Below are 22,122 nucleotides of genomic sequence, written 5' to 3'. Positions count from 1 at the left end.
TAGATTTTTAAAGGTTGAATATATTAATTCCATTATTCTTTTACTATACTAAAAAAATATAGGGTTGCAAAAAGAGCATCTATTATACAGATAAGTGAAAAAATTGATATTTATTGGGTATGTTATTAATTTTAATAAAGATAAGTGAAAAAATTGATATTTATTTGGTATGTTATTAATTTTAATAAATAAATTAAATATTAAATAAATCTGATCATTTGAAGGAAAAAAAAAATTCTAGATTGTGTAGTTGGAACTACACGGTTGTTATTTTTTAATATGTTTTTTTTTTTAATAGTATTGACCAATTCCAAGGCTCTACAATATTGACAACGGGCAGCTAGTATATCCACATTCCATTAAAAAAACAATAACCTAAAAGATTTAGTGAGTTTGACGAAGCTCTTTCATATAATATTAATATTGGAATAATATTTTCTTTTAATTTTTTCAGCCCTTCAGTTCTTTTTAGTTTTATTGCTTTACAATTTAGTTCTTTAAAATTATGTATTTTTAAAAATTTATTTTCATAATTTACCCTCACAAAATTTATACAGAATTATTTTAGTTTAAACAAAATATTCTATTGTGGGTGGATTGCTTTTCAATTTTGTAAAAAAATTATTAAATTTTATCATTTTTACATGATTAAGTCAAGTTAAGGGATCAACATTGAATAATAAAAGAAAAGACAGCCTTATATATATATAGATACACACACCACTTTTTTTTGCTAAAATTTGCTTAAGAGTTTTGTTAAAGTTTTTTGTTGGTCTTTTTAGTTTATGAAACATATATTTTGGTCTAAAATTTTATTTTATATTCTTTTTAGTCATTGATTTGAGATAGGAGAAAGAAAATCACTTAAAAACGGTAAAAAAAAAAGGAAATTTATCAACTAGCCAAGGTTTTAGCCACAAGAAAGGTCATTTTATATATCACTGGATTCTTTTGACGAAATAAGTTCCATTGATGTGTTCCTTGGCCTTCAACTTACATGAACAAGTAGATCGAGGCTTGGAAAGCGGTTGATTTTACATTTTGGCTTGATTTTCTTTCAAGTTTAAGACCACAAATAAGTTTTTTAAGGTCACTATATTTTTTTTTAAGTGTATTTGGGTGAAAATTTGGTTGAAAAATAGGTTTTTGAGCTCAAAAGTTATACCTTGATTTTGCAACCATCATTGGTGGTTGGAAACTTGGTTTATAATCAACATGTTGTCCATTATAGTAGACAACAAGTCATTTATTTTGAAAAAAACTAGTCTTTTGACTCGAAAAAAAACCTATGTAATTTATATGTTAATATGTCGACATATTACATTCACAACTCTACAATATTAACATCGCACAAAACCAACTTGGAGTTGGAGCTTGGGAGTTAAAATTGATTAAATTTATAAATGAGTAATTCATCATTTTTGTTGGATAAGAGTGAGATCAAATTGCAAAAAGTATAAATACTAATGGATTAATGAATTTTATACTAAAATCCATTTACCTAAAAAACCCATGGATAGAAGGGTTAAAAGAAAAGTAATCTATTATAAAAGCTTTACAGAGGTCAAAACTTAAAAAAAAAGGGTTGGTAAATGTCGAACCCAACTACCTTGAGCTTAACTTTGTACTAGGCCTAAATTTATCATAAATGTGTGGGTTTGACAATATACCTGACCCAATTCCCTTGGGTCTAGGCCCAAACACTAGTGAGTCTAACAAGATATTAAACCCAACTCTCTTGAGCTTGGGTATGTGTTAGGCCCAAGTGTTTGAGAGCCTAACAAGATGTTAGACCTAACTCCTTTATACTCGGCTGCGTACTAAGCTCAAACGCTTGGGAATTTGGCAAAATATCAAACCCAAATCCTTTGAACTGAACTCAGCTATGCACTAGGCCTAAGCGCTTGTGGTTCTGATAAGATGATAGATCTAACTTTTTTAGACTCAGCTATGTGCTAAGCTCAAGTGCTTTGAGGCTTGAAAAGATAAACCCAACTCTCTTAGATTCATCTATGTGCTAGACTCAAGTGCCTTTAGACCTAAAAGGATGCTGGATTTAGCATTTTAAAGTCTAGGATTGTCCCATACCTTAACGTATAATAGAGGATCTTAGGGTTATCATCTCTCTACACCCTTGTTGTGTAAAAGTCCTCTGAGAGTCGGCTATATGTCAATCAACATTAATACTGATTATAAGGATTGATCCCATTAACATTAATATTGTGTATGAAATGATATAGGACTACCTTCTATAGGCATGTGGTACTCCAATTAGCATTGAAACTATGTGAGAAGACATTTATATTAGCTTAATGTTAATGTAAGAGACTCCTTCCTCACTTGGGTGTGAAAAAAAAAACTTTTGACCCCTCGAACAAAAAGAAAAAAATTTAAGGTATAAATGTTATAATATTTTCTAAAAAATTCATGTAAAGGATCTACAATCTTCACTCTTCTATAATATATTCTTGGTATTTATCATATATGAACTAAAAACAACCATTCTTGTTCTAAAAATTTAATATATTCTTGGTATTTATCCCAAATCATTTATTACAATTTCTTATTATAAAATTACTGACTTAATCATCATAGAGTCCCGAAATTCCACCAACAGGCTGAACTACCTTGCAAGAATCTACACCTCGATTATCAACCTTTTAGATCCTTAATTTTGGAGAATAGAATATTGATATGAATATACAATCATTTTTTATCCAAACACTTAAAAACTCAAGTTTCTTATCATACTAGATTATGAAACATCATCAAATACAAATATATTTTGGGAAGTTTAATGCCATAAGTAACATTATGTAACTTAAATTCTTTAGATAGGAATACTAAGTAAGTAGAGGTTGTTCCTTCTGTAATGTTATGCCAAATTTTTCATTCATGTCTAACATGGAGAATGTTGCTCATGATAAGCCATGGCTTGGGACCTAATGAAAGAGACTGGTTTTTAGAAGGTGAGGAAATGTATTTAAAGATGAAGAAGAGAAGAGGTAAAAGGAGAAGAAAGGGAGGGGATAGGAGGTTGAGCACTTTTGTCAAAGATGTTTGATCTATAGTTTTGGTTTCATATCTCCGCCCAATTTTTACTTTTATTATAGTTGTGAAATCTAATTGATTAAAAACAATTGCATAATTACATTATTGGGTTAATTTATAGATTATTCAATCATTTTAGATTAATTATTTTTAATTAAAATAATGCTATTTTGGTTTCTCAAAAAAAAAATTGTTAACTAAATAGATTTGAAATTGATTTGACTTGATCAGTCAAATTAAAATGAAAATTAATTTAATTTAAAATTTATTTTGATTTTGATTTTGATTTTGAGTCATAGATTTTTCAAGTCAATTGAGCTTGATAATTATGCTTTGCACAACCCCGTAATATAATTTCTTATCAAAGAAAATTAATTGGATTTAGAAACATCATTCCTTGTACAAGAATTAATGTTTATAATGTAATCACACTAATGTACATTTAAGACTTATACAAGAATTATCTCACTTTAAAAGATAATATTATAAATGATTAAGTTCAAGTCTTTATAGAACTGTAATCTTACTCAAGAATATGAAAACATGATTTTAAGTCATTTAGATTTCAAAGCTTTAGGATAAAAAAAGTATTTATAGGAGAAAATTTATTTTGGCCATTACTCATAAAGAATACAATAAGAGTAAGAAAATTTTATTTTTATAAAGGCTCTTTTAAATGTTAGGAATGATCATATTCCTAATTTTAAAAGAAAAAAAGTTATGGTAAAACCAACTTGAGTGTTGAGCACCTTTATATTCAAATTACTAGTTTGTCACTTTTAGCTTAAAATAAATAAAATTGTAAGAACAATTTCTTTTTAGGTAAAAATGAATAGAAAGCTTTACTCTTCATTTTAAAATGAATAGAGTGATAATACTAAAATATATGATAATATGATTTATAAGGTATTTATCAAAATATAAATCTTGAAAATGAAAATATTTTGGATGGTGAATCTCAACAATAAAAATATTTTGGATGAAATTGATTTTATGATATCAAGGTAAATTTCATAAGGACTTGATAACATTAAAAAAGAGCCTATGCATCTTTAAGTCCATCTTGCATCCAAGGAGTCCATATAGCTTCAAATTGATGTGTATAAATTCCTACAATATTAAAATATTTGAAAAATATATTAAATTTATTAATTTTTGTTATCATAAAAACAAATATATTAAATCCATAGATGATCAAGGACCTTTGATCTAATGATTTTTTTCTTTAAAATCAATGAAATTTTCTATTTTTAGGGATTAATGTCCATATTTTTTAAATTAAAAAAATCACATATTTTTAAGGATTAAAGCCTGCGTTCATGTGAATTTTACATTTACTTAATTTTTATTAAGAATCATAATTTTATAAAATTGGTCAAATTGAAGAAAAAACATTATAATAAGCATTATATGTATTACAAAACAAAAACATAGAAATTACTACTGGAAACATTAATGCCATGCATTTTCTTAGTTGTTATATATTCTATGCCTGACGACTACGCACAAACTTTTCTTGATAGGAAGTTTGTGCCAGAAAGCATGAGTCCATGAATTGTGTACATGAGATTGCATGGAGGGTTATATTGAGATACCTCTGTATCCACATAGCAACATCAAAACTAGGGCATAAGCTAATAATAGAAAGCTAGACGAACTCCTTCAAGGGCTCCAATGGTTGGAACCTTTAATTTTCTAGTAATTTATATGTTGAAGAACAGGGAGGCACGATGTGATCCGCTGGACCAAAATGCACATTTTCTCCTCACCTGGACAGTATCTACTCGACTGGATTAGCCTAGCCGACCCACTTACTCCCCAAATCCCACTTACAAATCATCATATAATTATTTTATTAAGTAAACATTTGTCAATACCATTAATTTAATATTCCAATCTCTCCCCCTCTAACTTTCCATTTCTCCACCTATTATTTTGGTTTATTGTCCCCTAACAATACCTTCCATGTCTAAGCAATTAAACATTATTATAAGATGTCTCTTTCCTTTTTTTTTTAAACGAGAACACCTCTAACACTCATCGCCTACATGATCAACTTGATTCAAAACCTATCTCTCTTCAACCCCTTTTCTCTCAATCCCTCCCTAACCCCTAACCACAATAAGTAGAGAGTTTTGCTGGGAGAAACAAACGTACGTTAACCTTGAAAACAAGAAAAAACAAACTCAAGGAGGGGAGATTTCCCTAGCTAACCATGGCTGGTCCTAATCAACAATACCATGCCATCTCCAAACCCGTCACCGCCAATTTCCCTTTCTTCAAGAAGATCAACCTCTACACCTTACTCCTTGTCCTTTTCCTTTGCACCCTCTCTTATCTCTTCGGTTCCTGGAGCACCACCACTGTTTCAATCCCATGCGACCCCCCAAAACCCACCACCACCGTAACCAAAGAAGGAAAATCTCTTGACTTTGCAACCCACCACAGTGCAGGTGATTTAGATGTCACGTCAACATCAGAAGTCAGAACCTACCCTTCATGCAACGTGAATTTAAGTGAGTACACGCCATGTGAGGATCCTAAGAGATCATTTAAATTCAGCAGGCATCAATTAATATACGAAGAAAGGCATTGTCCAGAGAAAGACGAGATACTAAAGTGTCGCATACCAGCTCCATACGGGTACAGGAACCCTTTTACATGGCCTGCAAGTAGGGACTATGCTTGGTACAATAACGTGCCACACAAGCACCTAACGGTGGAGAAGGCAGTGCAAAACTGGATCAGATTTGAAGCTGATCGGTTTAGATTTCCTGGTGGAGGGACTATGTTTCCTAATGGCGCTGATGCTTATATTGATGATATTGGAAGATTGATTGATCTCAAAGATGGGTCTATTAGGACTGCCATTGATACTGGCTGCGGGGTAATTAAACTCCTAACGCATAATCTCCACTAGTATTTTTTTTTCTTCCATAATATTATCTTATTAAATCATTATTTTTTTCCATATTTTTAATTTTCTTTTTCAATTGTAATAACTGGTAAAGTCTGTAACTATCCATAATAATTGCGGGATGTCTAAAATCAGGGTTAAGAGTAAATTTTAGATTTTCTTTTTATTTTTGGAATGATTTTAATGATTTTTTGGGCAAGTGAAACAATGGGATGGGATAAATACGGAATGAATATGTTAGATTTCGATCGTATCATTGCAAATCTGAGTAATGAGATTTGATTTACTACTATATAAAGCGTCAAGAAACTAATTAAGAAATATATCTTACTTTCTTTTATTAGTTAGCCAAGAAAATTCCAACTATCCACCAATTTCACAATCCCCTATTAATTGTACATTCTCGTTTTCCGATCACTTAATTGAGACAAGGGGAGCTTGTTTACTGCTTGTGAAATTCAATGGGAATTTGGGCCTTTTTTTACAAGTTAAAGAATTTTGCATATACGAGTGAAAGAATTTTCCAGGCCCTGAAATTCGTTGCAACTAGTGCAGGTTGCAAGTTGGGGAGCTTATCTTCTGTCACGCAACGTATTAACAATGTCCTTTGCACCAAGAGACAATCACGAAGCACAGGTGCAATTTGCCCTAGAAAGAGGAGTTCCTGCCTTGATCGGGATTATGGCCTCAAAAAGGCTCCCATACCCATCTAGAGCCTTCGACATGGCACATTGCTCTCGTTGCCTTATTCCATGGGCCGATTTCGGTACATATACATACCTTGAACCAGAATTAATCATCTTTCAGGACTTGTCTGCTAGGCATTGTGGTGATTTGAATGATGAACAGAAGGGCATATTTCATGCAAAAGTTCTTATTAGCTTTTTTCTTCAATGTGTGAAACAGGAGGGCAATATTTGATTGAAGTCGATCGAGTTCTAAGGCCAGGTGGGTATTGGATTTTGTCTGGTCCACCAATTAATTGGGAGTCTCATTGGAAGGGCTGGGACAGAACAGAAGATGATTTGAATGATGAACAGAACAAAATTGAGACCGTGGCTAATAGCTTATGTTGGAAAAAGTTGGTGGAGAAAGATGACATTGCCATATGGCAAAAGCCAATCAATCACTTGAATTGTAAAGTTAACAGGAAAATCACACAAAACCCACCGTTCTGCCCTGCTCATGATCCTGACAAAGCCTGGTACATACTCTTTGCAATCCGAAGAAATGTACATTTTTCTTGTGTGGTATGGTTTTAACACTTGACTAATGGGAATTCCATTCTATTTTTTTTTCAGGTACACAAACATGGAGACTTGTCTGACTAACTTGCCTGAGGTATCTACCAACCAAGACGTTGCCGGCGGAGAATTGCCGAAATGGCCTGAGAGATTGAATGCTGTACCCCCAAGAATTAGTAGAGGAACTTTGGAAGGGATTACAGCTGAAACTTTCCAAAAAGATACAGCACTTTGGAATAGGAGAGTGTCATATTATAAAGCTGTAAATAACCAATTAGAAAAACCAGGAAGGTACCGGAACATTTTGGACATGAATGCTTACTTGGGTGGATTTGCTGCTGCTCTTATAAATGACCCACTTTGGGTTATGAACGTGGTTCCTGTCCAAGCCAGTGCTAACACTCTTGGAGTAATTTACGAGCGAGGATTAATTGGAACATATCAGGATTGGTAAGCAGAACACACACTAATGTTTAATTTGTTGCTATTAAAATTGAATTGAGGTGTAATGATTTCAATTTCTTTTACAGGTGTGAAGCAATGTCTACTTATCCAAGAACTTATGACTTCATCCATGCTGATTCTGTATTTAATCTCTATGACGACAGGTAAGGAATTATTTAGTGAAATTTTTCTGCGGCCTTTTCTGTTCTAAAATATGCAGAATCATGGTCAATAACATTGTTATATATATATATATGCAAGAAATACCTAACACATGGTCATGTGGGGACAGAAAATATTCGCTTATTAGTTTTTCTTCATATATAGGATATAGAATTGTGTAAAAAAAAAAGGAATTACTGATTTCTGACATGAATTTTTGTTGCAGATGTGAAATGGAAGATATTTTGCTAGAGATGGATAGAATTCTGAGACCTGAAGGAAATGTAATATTAAGAGATGATGTTGATGTGTTGGTGAAGATTAAGAAAATAACTGATAGATTGAACTGGGACAGTCGAATTGTTGATCATGAAGATGGACCTCATCAAAGGGAAAAACTTCTTTTTGCTGTCAAGTCTTACTGGACAGCTCCTGCTGATCATCAGAAAGAGTCCACCACATCTTCTTAATGAGCTATTAATTTCCACTTTTTTGTTTTCTTATTCTTAGATATTGTTCTTATTTTTTACTCTCAAACATGTTTCTTAGAATAGTTAAACCTTGACCAAATCAGAACTCTCCAAATTATGTTACTCCTCTTGAATTGGACACAGAAGAGCCTCGCCGGCTAGCCCTCTTGATTCAAATTTTTTGTATTTACTTTTATCAATGAAATGGAAATGCACCGAAGCGAGAATATTTCCTGTACTGGCCAGATTTTTACAAATAAATCTGATGATCTAACTACATTGAATCCAACACAGTTGTTATGAGCTCAAAATTTGTAATAGGTTAGTCATGTAAGAAATCAACTCTATGTGGCCAAATGATTAGTACTTAAAAGTGCATTTTTATCATGGTTTTATATCATCATTTTGCACTTGAAGTATCAATAACTCCTTAACCAAAGCATGTTTTATAATAATGTATCTAATAAGATAAGATACCTATAATTTGTGGTAAATGTCTATTTTTAATGCAGGTCTATCACATAAATGAAAGGATTGATTGATGACTTGAAGAACTTAAATTGCATGGATAAAGAGATGGTCAAACTTAGAAAAGAGATGTCGGTGCAATCCAAACCGGAACACTGTTCGGTAATTGGGTTATATCTGGAGCTACAGATCTCAGATTTAGGTCCAATTTATATGGATGGAAAGGTAAGACATAGGCCTAGAACTTTCATATGGAGCCCAAGATCTAAAAAGGCCATTATCAAGTCCAAATTGTAGCAACAACAAAGAAGCCCGAATCTGTCTTCCAGCCCGAGCACTGTTCGGTATTTTGGCCATATCTGGAGTTCTAGAAGTCCAAATGAGCTGAATTTTTTACACAAGAAAGCTGAGACAATTGCCTACAACTTTCATGTTTGCACCTGGCTCCAGTTTTGACGTTATCAATGACGTTTTGGGCAGACAAGAGAAGATAAGGATTGTCACCAAGTCAAAAGTTGGCCACCCACTTATCAATTAGTCATCAAATCAATAGTTCCCAATTTTGGCCTATAAAAGGAGACATTTGCCATGCATTTAGGCATCTTGGTTTCCAGATCAAGATCATGCTCTTCTTTTCTCTCTTTGTATTTTTTGTAATTTTTTATGCTTTGTTTTCATTAATATTAAGTTTATGCCTTTCATTTCCTTTCCTTTACTTAGTTAACTTTTATGTTGTTATTTTGTTTATTTATTTTTCTTTCTTTCATTATGTCTAGCTAAGTTAATTATGTCAAGGTGAAAAGGTTACACTAATGGTGTGAGAATAAATATAATGTAAACTTAATATGGACTTTAATGTTTGATACTAACATGTTTTATATTTGTTATCTTGTTCACTCTTTAATACTTTGCTTGTTAAATGACTAATCTTGATTTATGTTGTATAACACTTGGTACAACAAATGCTTGGCACTTTCATAGCCCATAATGTATGGTATAACCGACACCTGAGCTATGAAAGGAACTTGATTTGTTGTTAACATAAGTTATAATCATGAATGCTTGACGAGATTTACAAGTATTAGCTTTAATTGAATAAGATGACTAATGTAATCATGTTAACAATATATAATCTGATTGGAACCTCCTTTGTGTGTGGTTTCCAATTCAATAATAAGAGTTTATACTATACTTGTTTGATATACCATTAGTGGAACCTCTAACCTTGACATTTGTTATTATTATTGTTTAATCCTTACATTAATTTTCCATCTCCAAGTTCTCATCATCATCATCTTCTTCTTCTTCTCTTTCTTTATTATTATTATTATTATTATTATTATTATTACTATTGTTGTTGTTGTTATTGTTGTTTTATAATTGTTGTTTATAATTTATACAATTAACCTCCCTGTGGTTCGACCCCGGTCTTGCCGGGTTATTTATTACTTCGACACTCCTGCACTTGGGAGAAGACATCAATCTTTTCGTCGTGTCACCAAACTTTATCTATAAATAAGGCAAAAGCTAGAAAACATAAGACATCAAAGTAAGCTAGCAAGCACAAAAGCATTTGAAATCTAATCAGTAGAAATTAGATAATCAAATATGGCAGCACTCAAATCCCTTAGCTCCCCAGTAGCAGTGCTTCTCTTGCTCACTGCACTTGCAGTGCAGACTCAACTGGCTCCCTCGCAGCAATGCACATCCCAGCTCAATAACCTAAATGTGTGTGCACCATTTGCGGTACCTCGTGCTGCTAACACCAACCCGAGTGCAGGGTGTTGTAATGCACTAGAGGCAGTGCAACATGACTGCCTCTGCAGCACTCTCCAGATCTCGTCTCGCCTTCCTTCTCAATGCAATCTTCCACCTCTCACTTGCGGTAACTAGTAGGTATGAACTTAATGAATCAAACTTCAAGAATTAAATTATTATAGATAAGAAACAGTATTAACATCTTAATTAATAGCAAGTGCCAATTTTATTCCACAGACCAACAATTCCTAGCAACAAAAATATATGATATGATCCATCGTACATGCAAAGAGCCAACGTTCATACCTAAGCATGAATTCTCTATTACTTGGATCATAATAGCTCTCTCTCTCTCTCTCTCTCTCTCTCTCTCTCTCTCTCTCTCTCTCTCTCTCTCTCTCTCTCTCGCTATATGTATACATATATTTACTAACAAATCCAGGAAGATTATGATAGACAGATAAATAAATAAATTTTATTATCATTGAGGAATACATGTAAAAGAAATGAAAAAAATATAGACATGAAATAAATAATTTTTTCTTTAAAATAGTTTTAAAATTAATTTTTGTATCATGTACACGGAGAATTGTTCTCTCTACCTCTACTATTTTTATTTTTTTGTTCTTAAATAATAACTAAATATTGTCTAAGAATTTTATAATAGCTTGAATCAGATGAATTATTATATTAAATAAACAGACAAAAATTAATCAAAGTCTTGAATCAGATGAATTATTATATTAAATAAGATATAATAGCTACAAAATTGTGCAACAACTTCCTAAATGCTTGAATTTGTTGAAATCCTCACCAAAACTTTGTTTGTACAGGTTAAGTGGGGTGTTTTAAAAAACAATTTCTCTTAAATAAAAATATTTCCTTTAGAGAATGCTAAGTTCTTCTCATTTAGAGACCGCAATTTCTTTATTTATTTTTTGATAAATTAATTATTTTACATATGAATGATTTATTTGAATTTTAATCAAAGGAACTTTAATTGCATTTAGCATGATTTTTATATATATAAGTTTTACTTTAATTAATAATGAAAAAGTTAATCTTTATAAATAATTCTTTTTTCTTTTTTCAAAATAAGGATAATGTTACTTACGATTAATAAGTATGAAGTTAAAAATTCTAATTTTCACTCAAAAGTAAAATATTAATTAAACCTACGTCAAAAATTATTTTTAATCACGTATACTTATGATTTTATTCAATTCAATAGTTCACAAATAACTTTAATCAATTTACAAAATTCGCAATAAATTCAATTTTAATTTTCACTTTCTAAAACTCAATATATCTCGCTAATAAAAAAAGGGGAAAAAAAAAACGAAAAGAGTTTTTGGATAAATTGCATCAACGTCCCAAAACTCTTACAAATTATATTTAGGCCCGAGCACTCGGGCACCTGGAGGGGATTCCACTGATGGGAATTGGGATGGGATGGCATGCTGTTCCAGACAAGTACTGAAGTGACTCATAAACATGAACTTTGCCGTACAATCTCAAATCCCTCTCCTCCTCTTCCTCTATATAACAAGAACCTGTTGGATATGAAGCTTTGAGACCTCGAAAACCCTACTAAAGGTACACACTGTATCTCTATCTTTCCATGCCCTGTAATTTATAGAAATGTAGCTTAGTATCAATCAAGACTCTTGACTTTTGTGGGTTTCTAGTTTCATAATTTAGTTTAGAGAAATGGGTTTGTTTTTAGTGTAAAAACAATGCCGGTTTTGAGCTTTGGGGAACCTTTTGTGTGTATATTGTGTTGTGTAGTTGTTAGTTTCAATTCAAGAGAAACTTTATTTTTGCGTGTTATTTTTTTTATATTAGCACTGGTAAGTTCACCGACAGTGGCATTTTATGGAGTATATTTTTCAACAAATAATTCAATGAATACAGTGTCTAGTATTTAATTTCTTAGGTAAGGGACTTTTAATGACTTTAAAAAATTTAAATGCGATTATTACGTTGAAATGAATGCAAATTTGCTTGTATTTGTCGCGCATTTTCATAGGCAGATGATGATTGTAGTTTAAGAATTTTGATGGATTTGTCAGTTGTGATGCCTGTCAAAGTGAAGTAATGATTGTTGTTTTGTCTTTGTTTTCTATAATGTGTCTATGTTGTCCTTATTTCTTCCTGTTTCTAGAATATCAATGAGTAGAGATGGTGATTAATTAGGTACTCCTTATGATGCCAGCATGGAATTGGACTTCCAACGTCAGATAAGATGGACTTGAACATAGATCAGGACTGTTGTAGTTCAAATTCTGCACTGGTAAATGCATCTCAACTCAGTGCTTCATCAAAAGATGATGCTTATAGGGGTGGGTTACTAAAAATTGGTACAGAGTTTGAATCTGAAGAACATGCTTACAGAATTTACAGCAAGTATGCTGAAGTGGTAGGCTTCAGTGTTCGAAAAGATTGGTTAAATAGGAGTAAAGTGCATGGTCTAGTGGTGTCTAGAAAGTTTACTTGCTCTAAGGAAGGTTATCGGCGGAAAGACAAGAGAGACCTTAATGTGAAGAAGCGTCATAAAGAAACAAGAACTGGTTGCTTGGCTCACATGATTGTCACTCGCCAGCCTGATGGTAGATACAGAGTGACACATTTTGAAGCAGAGCATAATCATGATAATATAGACCCAAATAATGCTGACACACAGCTATTACAGAGGGAGTTATTTGTTGATCAAGCTGCCAAAGCTGACTTGTATACAGGGACAGAATCAAGCTCAACCTATGGACTGATGAACAGACGAATTGAAGTTTGTCAATCTCTTGATTATCTGGCCATGGATTTTGAAAATTCCCTACGGTCTGAAAGGATTAGAGATATGAAGGAAGGGGAAGCAGGACGTTTGTTGCGTTATTTTCATAGGCAGCACATTGAAAACCCATCATTTATTCATGGCATTCAGGTTGATATTGATGACAAAGTAAGTAACATATTCTGGGCTGACGATAAAATGGTAGTGGATTATGACCATTTTGGTGATGTGGTTTGTTTGGACACTATTTACCGAACAAATAAAGATCTTCAGCCGTTTGTACAGTTCATTGGAGTGAACCATCACAATCAAGCAATAATTTTTGCTGCTGCACTTTTATTCGATGACACTGTTGAATCGCTCAAGTGGCTGTTTAATACATTTCTAGAGGCAATGTCTGGAAAGAAGCCAAAAGTCATTCTTACAGATCAAGATGCAGCAATAGTGGAAGCAGTCAATTCAATTTTACCAGAAACGAGCCATCGTATCTGTGTCTGGCAGATGTATCAGAATGTTCTTAAGCATCTTAGCCATTCAGTGGAGGATATTGAATCCTTTTCTAGTGACTTTCGAAGTTGTATTTATGACTCCAATTACGAGGAGGCTTTTGTTCATGCTTGGGAGAGTCTGCTGGACAAATACGGCCTTCAACAAAATGAGTGGCTAAGATGGATGTTTAGAGAAAGAGAGAAGTGGTCCATGGTATATGGCAGTAACACATTTTTTCTTAACATGAAAGGCTCACATGTGGTTGAAGATTTATCTAATAACTTGAGAAGTTATCTAAACTCTGACCAAGATGATGCGCTTCAGATTTTCAAGATTTTTGAAAGGGTGGTAAATGAGCAACGTGTCAAAGAAAAACATGCTAATGATGAAATGACTAGATGCATGCCAAGGTTACTAGGTAATGTAGTTTTGCTAAAGCATGCAAGTGCTATTTATACGCCAAAGGCATTTGAAATATTTCAGAAGGAATATGAGAAGTGTTTAAATGTCGTAGTCAGCCAGTGCAATGAGAATGGATTTTTGCTTGAATACAAAGTCAAAACATTTGGACGGACTCAAGAATATACAGTCACAATCAATTCAACAGATGACACAGTAGTTTGCAATTGCATGAAATTTGAGAATGTAGGATTTTTATGTGGCCATACTTTGAAAGTTCTTGATGATCGGAACATAAAGATGGTTCCATCTCGATATATCTTGAAGAGATGGACAAATTATGCAAGGCTAGGAAGAGCAAGAAATAGCAATGATTTCACTGCTCAAGAAAACCCAAAGTTGGTTGTAGCTAACCGTTACAAAGATTTGTGCCGCAACATATTGAAAATGTCAGCCAGGGCAGCTGAATCAGAAGATGCATTTCAGTTTGCCTTAAGAAAACTAGATGAGTTAATTGAAGGTGTGGAGAAGATCTTGATGTTGAAACCTGATGAGGGTCATGGTATCAATTCAAGTAGCACCATAGTGAATGGTCACGAAAGTGAAAATGCAGAGTTGTTCTTGAATGAGAAGGCAATCGAGGATCCAGGAGAGGACAACAGAGTTGAGGGATCAAAAGAAAGGCAGAGTGATGTTCCTGATAGACATCAACTGAAAAATGTGGTTGGAAAAGGCTGTCAGAAAAAAAGATTTCAGTTTGCACAACCACCCTCCCCTAATACCATCAACGGCATTTCAAGTCCTCCACAAGCATGTGTTACTACTGAAGGCCCACCTCACAGTCCTCTTTTGCAGGTTATTCTAACCATAATTACTTGGATCCGCCCATGACTGAGCTAAAATTGAACGATCCTTTCATGTGTATCGTGCAGGGCGTGTATAATTTTGAGGCCAATCAGGTGGTTCAGTGCAAGTACCCGCTGCAGAATCCAGTAGGTATGGACCATCAAGATAATCCTAACATGTACCGACAATCAAATTTTTATGCTGACTAGCAAGACTCACCTAGTCAAACTCCATCACTCCAGGTAATATTCATAAACTTTTAAATTCTCCATATACATTGAATTGGTACCATTTTATTTATCAGGCACTCTGGTGCAGGAATCTTTAATCCCTTACTAACAATGCTCAATTGAGGCAGGTAAATATTTAACTCGAAAATGGCAATAAATCTGGATGGCAACCGATCTTAGCATATTGATCATCTCCTTTCTAATTTTCTTTGTAGGCGATGGATCTTGATTGTCAACATCCTCATTCATCTTCAATCTTACTATGCGATCTTTGATTCAAAACTTCTGACACTTCTTATGGCGATGGATCTTGATCGCCAACATCCTCATTCATCTTCAATCTTACTATTCGATCTTTGATTCAAAACTTCTGACACTTATTATCTTGGACTCAAAGTTAAGATGAAGAATATGGGGTCACATTCTTCTCCCATGTTTGTATCCTGTGCCTTTATACAGCCACAAATGCTTCTATTGTTTCCTCATATAGTAAGTTTGATTGCAAATGAGGCAATATCTACATAAAACAGAAAGCAAGATTATCACAGAATAATTTCATTTATAAGTGCAAGTATTCTCCTCCTGAAATTCTTACTGTGCTTTTGTGTTGTTTTCCTAGTTAACGGCAAATGTATTATCAAAGGCTTGTTATAATTACAGCCAAAACTATATATAATAGCCAAAAGTAGGAGTTCTATTTCAAATCTAAAATTACTTGTAAAAACCACAGCTACACCAATATATAGATCATCAGTAATACAAAAGAGATGATCATAATTGGTTGGAAAAACTATGGCAGGACAGTTGTCCAGAAATCAGTTGATTTCAAGACATCGAAATGAGCAAATGTAGTTCATTTGTCTTAAGCAGCAGTGCTGCAGAGCTCATGGGAATCCTTTCGGGGATTGAAAAACCAGCACCTGAGACGTTCAGATGCCTTGTCCACCTACGAGAAAAGATACTTGTTATTGACTACATATATATTATTTTGAGTTCTACCTGTATAGAATATTTACTTTCTTTTCTACAAACCTGTTCATCCCAATCAGTCCTCCATGTAATGAAGGACAAAATAAGTGTTTGCACTTAACTCCACTCAACAATCCCATCCATAGACCCTGTGAAAGAGTTAAAAGAATACATCGTTACATGTTTGACTAATGTCTCTACATGAGCAAGAAAATAAACTAGAGTTTTAGGCTGCTTGCAGGTGTTATTAAACCCTTAAGTACTCGATAAACTAACACTTTGACTTGAGTTGGATTTTATATTTAACCAGATGAGAATTAACTCGGTTAAATCTATTAGACAGACTTGACGGGGGAGCTCATGATTAAGGTTACTGGGTAGCTGAATTTTTAAACTGCAAATGACTACTTTTCTCCTCCCCATTGTCAGAAAATAAGGGTAGCAATTGAGATAAGCATTTTGATTAAAAAGAAAAGCTGCTGCCAGAACCAATAATTGAATTTATTCGCTCTATTTTTACATTTCTATAATTTTTTGACCTATCTAGAAATAAATTATGGTTAAATTGACCAGACCACACTAAATTGCTACTGATTTTTAGACTGCCAGCAGTAATGTTTCTGAATGGTTTTCTAACCTAATAATGGATAAAGGAATGTTTCAGAATGGTTTTCAAACCTAATAATGGATACAAAGAGAGATGGTAGAAGGATAAGTCCATAGATTTAATACAGAACTCGAACATCAATATTGATGTATGGGGATTTTTAACCGATATTTTTGTTTTTTTTAATTAGTTTTTTTTAGATTTAATTTTAAAAATATTTGATTTTATGGTATTTTTATATTTTTTGTATTTAGTTTAAGAGATAAAATATTAAAACTGATAATTTTGTTTTTTTCTTCTATTTAATTTAGGAATCCTTATATATAACTCTATAATTATTGAGTGAGATTCTTTCCTTTTAAGATACACCTAGGACTGACATGGATAATATTGTTTAGCTTGCATTTTAAAAGATTATTTAAAAGAAAAAATCCAATAATAAAATTTTAAATTATGTTTTTTTTGGTATGATGATTTTTTTCAACCGAATTTTGTATTGCTTGTACTTGTTGTCTTTCTTGTATTATTATTGTCGTTGTCTATTTTTATAAATATTTATTTTTATTAGTATTTATTAGTATTATAGTTGTATCAATCGGTATCAGAACGTAATAATTTCTATTAATTGGTTATTATGTATTATTGAATAATCATGGATATAAAAAATTATAGAACAAAATATGCTTATAGGAGCTAATGAAGAGTTTTTCTTTTAGGAAATGGATGTTTAGAAAGTAATAATAAAAAAATATAGAGAGACATATAATAGAATTGATAAAGAGCCTAAGGTATCGAGAGAAAAGTGATTAGGAATTCATGACTAGTTTTAAGAACCCATTTCAAAGAAAAAAAAAGTAGAGGACATGGTTTTTTAATTGAGAGAAGTATCATGAAGATTTTGATAATTTCATTTATGATAAGATAGATATAAGTTGATATTTTCTATCAATTTATAATGTTTATTTTAATAATTATTATGATTATAATGATAGCATAAAAAATTATTGTAGTGACAATGACAATATTATCAATAATATCCTCATTAATAAGCTAAAGATTGAGTGCAAAAAAAATATAAAAAATGGTTAATAAAAAAAATATTGATTTAACATGCATAATAGAACCTTTTTATTACAAATTTAGTATTATTACAAAAGTAAATCTATTTAAGGGTTATGTGGATATAACACATGTTAATAAAGCAAATTTAAGATTTGAAATTCATTACACTTAAGTCAATAAAAGCAAAATAATTTGTCAAATATTTTTTTTGTGTAAATTTTAATATGAATAGATTAAAATTTATATTTAAAATTATTTTATATATGAAGCTAAGAAAGAAAAAGGATTAGAGAGTCATGGCAGAATATACATGATATCAAGACAATAATAATTTGAACTCGATTACGATGTAAGAGAATTTTTAGAGGAATTTATTTATTTATTTAGTTATTTTTATTTTTATTTAATTTAAAAAAATATTTTGTGTTTTTAATTTTTTTAAAATCAAATATTAAGATTGATAATTTTATTTTTTCTCTCTATAATTTAGGAATTTCTATAACAACTCTATAATTATTGATTGAAATTCTTTTCATTTCAAGAAGTACACAGCGAAGGCAAAGACTTCTCTCCCATATAAGAAGCCTACAACACACGGCAGAGACAACAAAGACGTCCTATATGGATGCGGCAATTCGTATGGGAAATTTCAGATGCCAACAGGGACAGGCAATGACAAATGCAGATGCAACAACAATGGATGATGAGGTCTGTAATATGGTCGTATTTGGCAGTATTCTGGACATTGGTAGGGGAACCACGTTGGAACAATTCACAGAGGACATCAAAACTCAAATGGCAAGGGAGGTTGCAGATTGGAATGCTATACAGTAAGCTTTCTTCAGAAGCTAACTCATCAGATTTATTTTGTCTCTTCCAATAAAGGTCTTCTCTTGGAAATTATGTGCCTTAGGAATAACTGTGAAACCTAAGGCTATTTCTAAGGTCTGTAGAACCGTGACGTGAAAGTTTGTTTTCTGTTGGAAACCAAAATGTCTAACTGTACATGCAGTCTGATTTATACGATGTGGAATGGGAAGGAAGTTAAATGGTGGGTAATTGATTCAGAAGGTCTTTCGGGTGGTTTGCTTGCAATTTGGGACAATTCTAAGTTCAATGTTCAATTTGTAGAATATGGCTCTGGCTGGATTGCTTTGTATGGACAACATATGGCTACTAATTTTAACTGTGTTGTGGTTGGTGTTTATGCTCCCTGCTTAGTTCAACTACGTAGGCGTCTATGGAGGGATTTAATTCTTTTGAAGTCAGCTTTTGATGTCCCATGGTTCTTGACTGGGGATTTTAACGAGACTTTATTCACAAGTGACCGCAACAGTAAATTTTTAAATCTTGCAGGTTCCAATTCATTCAAATTGTTCTTACAAAATTGTGACTTAATTGAGTTCCCTCTAGTTGGTTAACATTATACATGGTTTCATAGGGGATTAATGAGTCGCATTGATCGTGCTTTCTCCTCTCTTATCTGTCATCTGGTGTTTGCTGGTCTGCTGCTACGGTGTCTGCCTAGAGGACTTCAGATCATTGCCAATTGCTTCTAAGATCTCAGAGAAGGATACAAACTGGAAGCCTTTTTTGTTTTTTAGATTGTTGGTTATCTCATCCCTATTTCATGGCTACTCTGACAACGTTGTGAGAAGCTAGGTGTGTTGAGTTTCTAGGCCCTTTCATGTTTCTTAAGAAACTAAGCTACCTTGCTATGCATCTTCGCCTATGGAACCGTGAGCATTTTGGTAACCAAGAAGTTGGCTGCTTATTGTAACCATCAGAATTCCAGAATCAGAAAACAAGCAGGCCGAAAGTATCTTTGATAGCAGAGGAGTCATCCGTGTTAGGTGAGATAATTAGAGAAATATGGGTTGTTAGTAAGCATACTGAGAGTATTTGGCGTTAAAGGTCAAGACAAAACTGGTGCAAATTCGGTGACCGTAATACAAAGTTCTTCCATATGGTTGCTAGTTTCAGACATATACGTACTTATCTCTCTGCGATAACTTACAATGGCAGCAACTATACCACAGCACCGTCTATTAAGAAAGCTGCCATTGGCTATTATTCTGGCCTTTTCGCTCAGTCTTCATTAAATCGTGCAACTATGGGACCTCTGGTTTTTAAGCATTTGATGGAAGAAAATTCTGTATGGCTAGAGCGTGCGGTGACAATGGAAGAACTCAAAGCATCCTTCCGGGACCGTGATGGTTCAAACAGTCTTGGACCAGATGATTTCAACTTTAAATTCTACAGAAAAGCTTGGGGATTGATCTGTCATGACTTATTGAATTTGGTTAATGATTTCTTCACAACAACAACATTCTCGAAAGGACTTAATCTTGCTTATGTCACTTTGCTGCCATAGACTAAGTTTCCATCTCATTTTCAGATTATAGGCCAATTATTTCGATAAATCGTCTCTGTAAAGTTGTTGCCAAACTTCTTTCCAACAGACTCAAGCATGTCATCCAGGATCTAATTAGCGATAGTCAGACCGCCTTTATTGCTGGGAGTCAGATTATTGATGCTTTTATGATAGCCAATAAAGTGGTTCATGATTTGCAGAGCTCTAGGGGGGGAAGTATGATACCTATTGTATATATATCTTGGCATGCTGTTGGGAGCTAATCCTAATAGAATATCTACCTGGAAGCCGGTTATAACAAAATTTTGTAGTAGACTTTCATCATGGAAAGGAAAACTGTTTAGCTTTGCTGGGAGAATCTGTCTAATTAAGAGTGTCTTTAACTCCCTGCCTCTTTTATTTTTTGACATTTTTCTTAATGACAAAAGGAGTTTATAAAATTTTAACTTCTATTCAAAATCGATTTCTATGGACTGGTACTGTTACCAAACAACGTGTTATATGCAAGGTAGGAACAAAGCTATGTCATTCAAGTGGTTGTGGAGGCTAAGCTTAACGCCTCAAGCTAAATGGAAGGAGGTTGTATGCAAAAAATATAGACCTATCTTTGAAAATAGTCTTTCTATTTTTAGCAAGCGGCAATGAATCGTTTCTCTCATTCAGCCTGTTGACCTTACTTTTGAAGCATTGCGAGGTGGCGCTAGATGTGGTGTGAAATGGGCTACCTATTTCTTTTTAGAGTAATAGATGGTTAGGAGGGACTTCTCAGAAAATTATGTTTCCGATATTATATAAGATCTCGAGTTCACCAACAACAACAATTTCAAAAATAAGATCACGGGTGAATGGTAATTGAGAGTGGAATATCAAATGGAGGCTAACTCTTAAGAATTTTTTAAATTGAGCAGGAAATGTCTTCGCATCAGGTTCTTCAAGAGGTACAGCTTTATCATACTAAACCAGATTTGAAGGTATGGACTCTTTGCAAAGATGAAAAATCTACAATGAAATCTTGTACCGCTTTTATTCATAGCATAGAGTGTAGTGGATCATGCTCTTTTCAGATACAAGCTTGGAAGTTTGTGGCTCCTTCAAAGATTCGAACTTTTATTTGGTTGGTCATTCAACATAAACTGTGTACAAGATCTTTCTTATATTGTTGACATCTTTCATTCTTGGATCAGTCATTTTTCCCATTCTATTTAACGTTATAGAAACCTGAAGTCATATATTGATTCACTGTCAATTTATATGGAATTTATGAACCAATTTTTTTTCGTGGTGAGGGATCTGTTAGAATGTTCCACACATACTTGATAAGCTGCTGCATCAATGACCACTGATGATTATAGGCAAGTTTCAAAGGAAGGCATTGGAACTACTCTCTTCTGGTATTCCTTGGAGCATATGGTTAATCAGAAATAATTTGGTTTTCTATGATGTTAGACTAGATTTGGACTTGTGCTTTTCCCTGCTTTTCCCTGACACTCCATCGATTATCTACTAAGTTGAAATTGTGAATCTCATTTTTCTTACATATGTAATGATCTTTATATTAGTATTGACTATATTCGAAACCGGACGAATATCAATAGACGACGCTAAATGTTTGTATGGTACTATGTTGTAGGGCCTTTTTTGTTTCTCTTTCTCTTCTGTTTTGGTACTTCTTTATGTAAAAACTTTATCTTTTCATGGTGGCTATCCTCTAATTGGGTAGCATGAGTTTTTTTTATAAATCTTTGGATTATTATAAAAAAAAAAGACTTGGTAGAATGATTTTCATTTGCCTTTGAAACGATAGGTCGAAGAATTGAATGCAGGATTATTGTATTCTTTAAGGG

The 22,122-nt window shown here is 33.1% G+C and overlaps 2 protein-coding genes across 2 annotated transcripts; both read left to right on the top strand.

The window, feature by feature from the left end:
- The first annotated feature begins 5,045 nt into the window (after positions 1-5,045).
- LOC105137527 (probable methyltransferase PMT16) lies at positions 5,046-8,514 on the top strand. The gene is made up of 6 exons (XM_011043301.1): positions 5,046-5,938; positions 6,524-6,734; positions 6,875-7,172; positions 7,270-7,662; positions 7,743-7,820; positions 8,045-8,514. The coding sequence occupies exons 1-6, from the start codon at positions 5,267-5,269 to the stop codon at positions 8,286-8,288; spliced, it is 1,896 nt and encodes a 631-aa protein (XP_011041603.1). The 5' UTR covers positions 5,046-5,266; the 3' UTR covers positions 8,289-8,514.
- Positions 8,515-11,895: 3,381 nt separating this feature from the next.
- LOC105137526 (protein FAR1-RELATED SEQUENCE 5-like) lies at positions 11,896-22,111 on the top strand. The gene is made up of 4 exons (XM_011043300.1): positions 11,896-12,110; positions 12,694-15,048; positions 15,126-15,282; positions 21,004-22,111. The coding sequence occupies exons 2-3, from the start codon at positions 12,760-12,762 to the stop codon at positions 15,243-15,245; spliced, it is 2,409 nt and encodes an 802-aa protein (XP_011041602.1). The 5' UTR covers positions 11,896-12,110; positions 12,694-12,759; the 3' UTR covers positions 15,246-15,282; positions 21,004-22,111.
- The last annotated feature ends 11 nt before the right edge of the window (positions 22,112-22,122 follow it).

The sequence above is a fragment of the Populus euphratica genome, unplaced genomic scaffold (genome assembly GCF_000495115.2).
Source record: "Populus euphratica unplaced genomic scaffold, PopEup_1.0 scaffold149.1, whole genome shotgun sequence".
Lineage (NCBI taxonomy): Eukaryota > Viridiplantae > Streptophyta > Magnoliopsida > Malpighiales > Salicaceae > Populus > Populus euphratica.
This window is presented reverse-complemented; position numbering and strand designations above follow the sequence as displayed.

What these genes read in the sequence shown, in the direction of transcription:
- LOC105137527 (XM_011043301.1), top strand. Translation starts at nt 5,267, where the DNA reads ATGGCTGGTCCTAATCAACAATACCATGCCATCTCCAAACCCGTCACC. An exon ending in TATTCCATGGGCCGATTTCG is followed by an intron (nt 6,735 to 6,874) that starts GTACATATACAT and finishes TGTGTGAAACAG; the next exon opens with GAGGGCAATATTTGATTGAA. An exon ending in ATTGGAACATATCAGGATTG is followed by an intron (nt 7,663 to 7,742) that starts GTAAGCAGAACA and finishes TTTCTTTTACAG; the next exon opens with GTGTGAAGCAATGTCTACTT.
- LOC105137526 (XM_011043300.1), top strand. Translation starts at nt 12,760, where the DNA reads ATGGACTTGAACATAGATCAGGACTGTTGTAGTTCAAATTCTGCACTG. An exon ending in ACAGTCCTCTTTTGCAGGTT is followed by an intron (nt 15,049 to 15,125) that starts ATTCTAACCATA and finishes ATCGTGCAGGGC; the next exon opens with GTGTATAATTTTGAGGCCAA.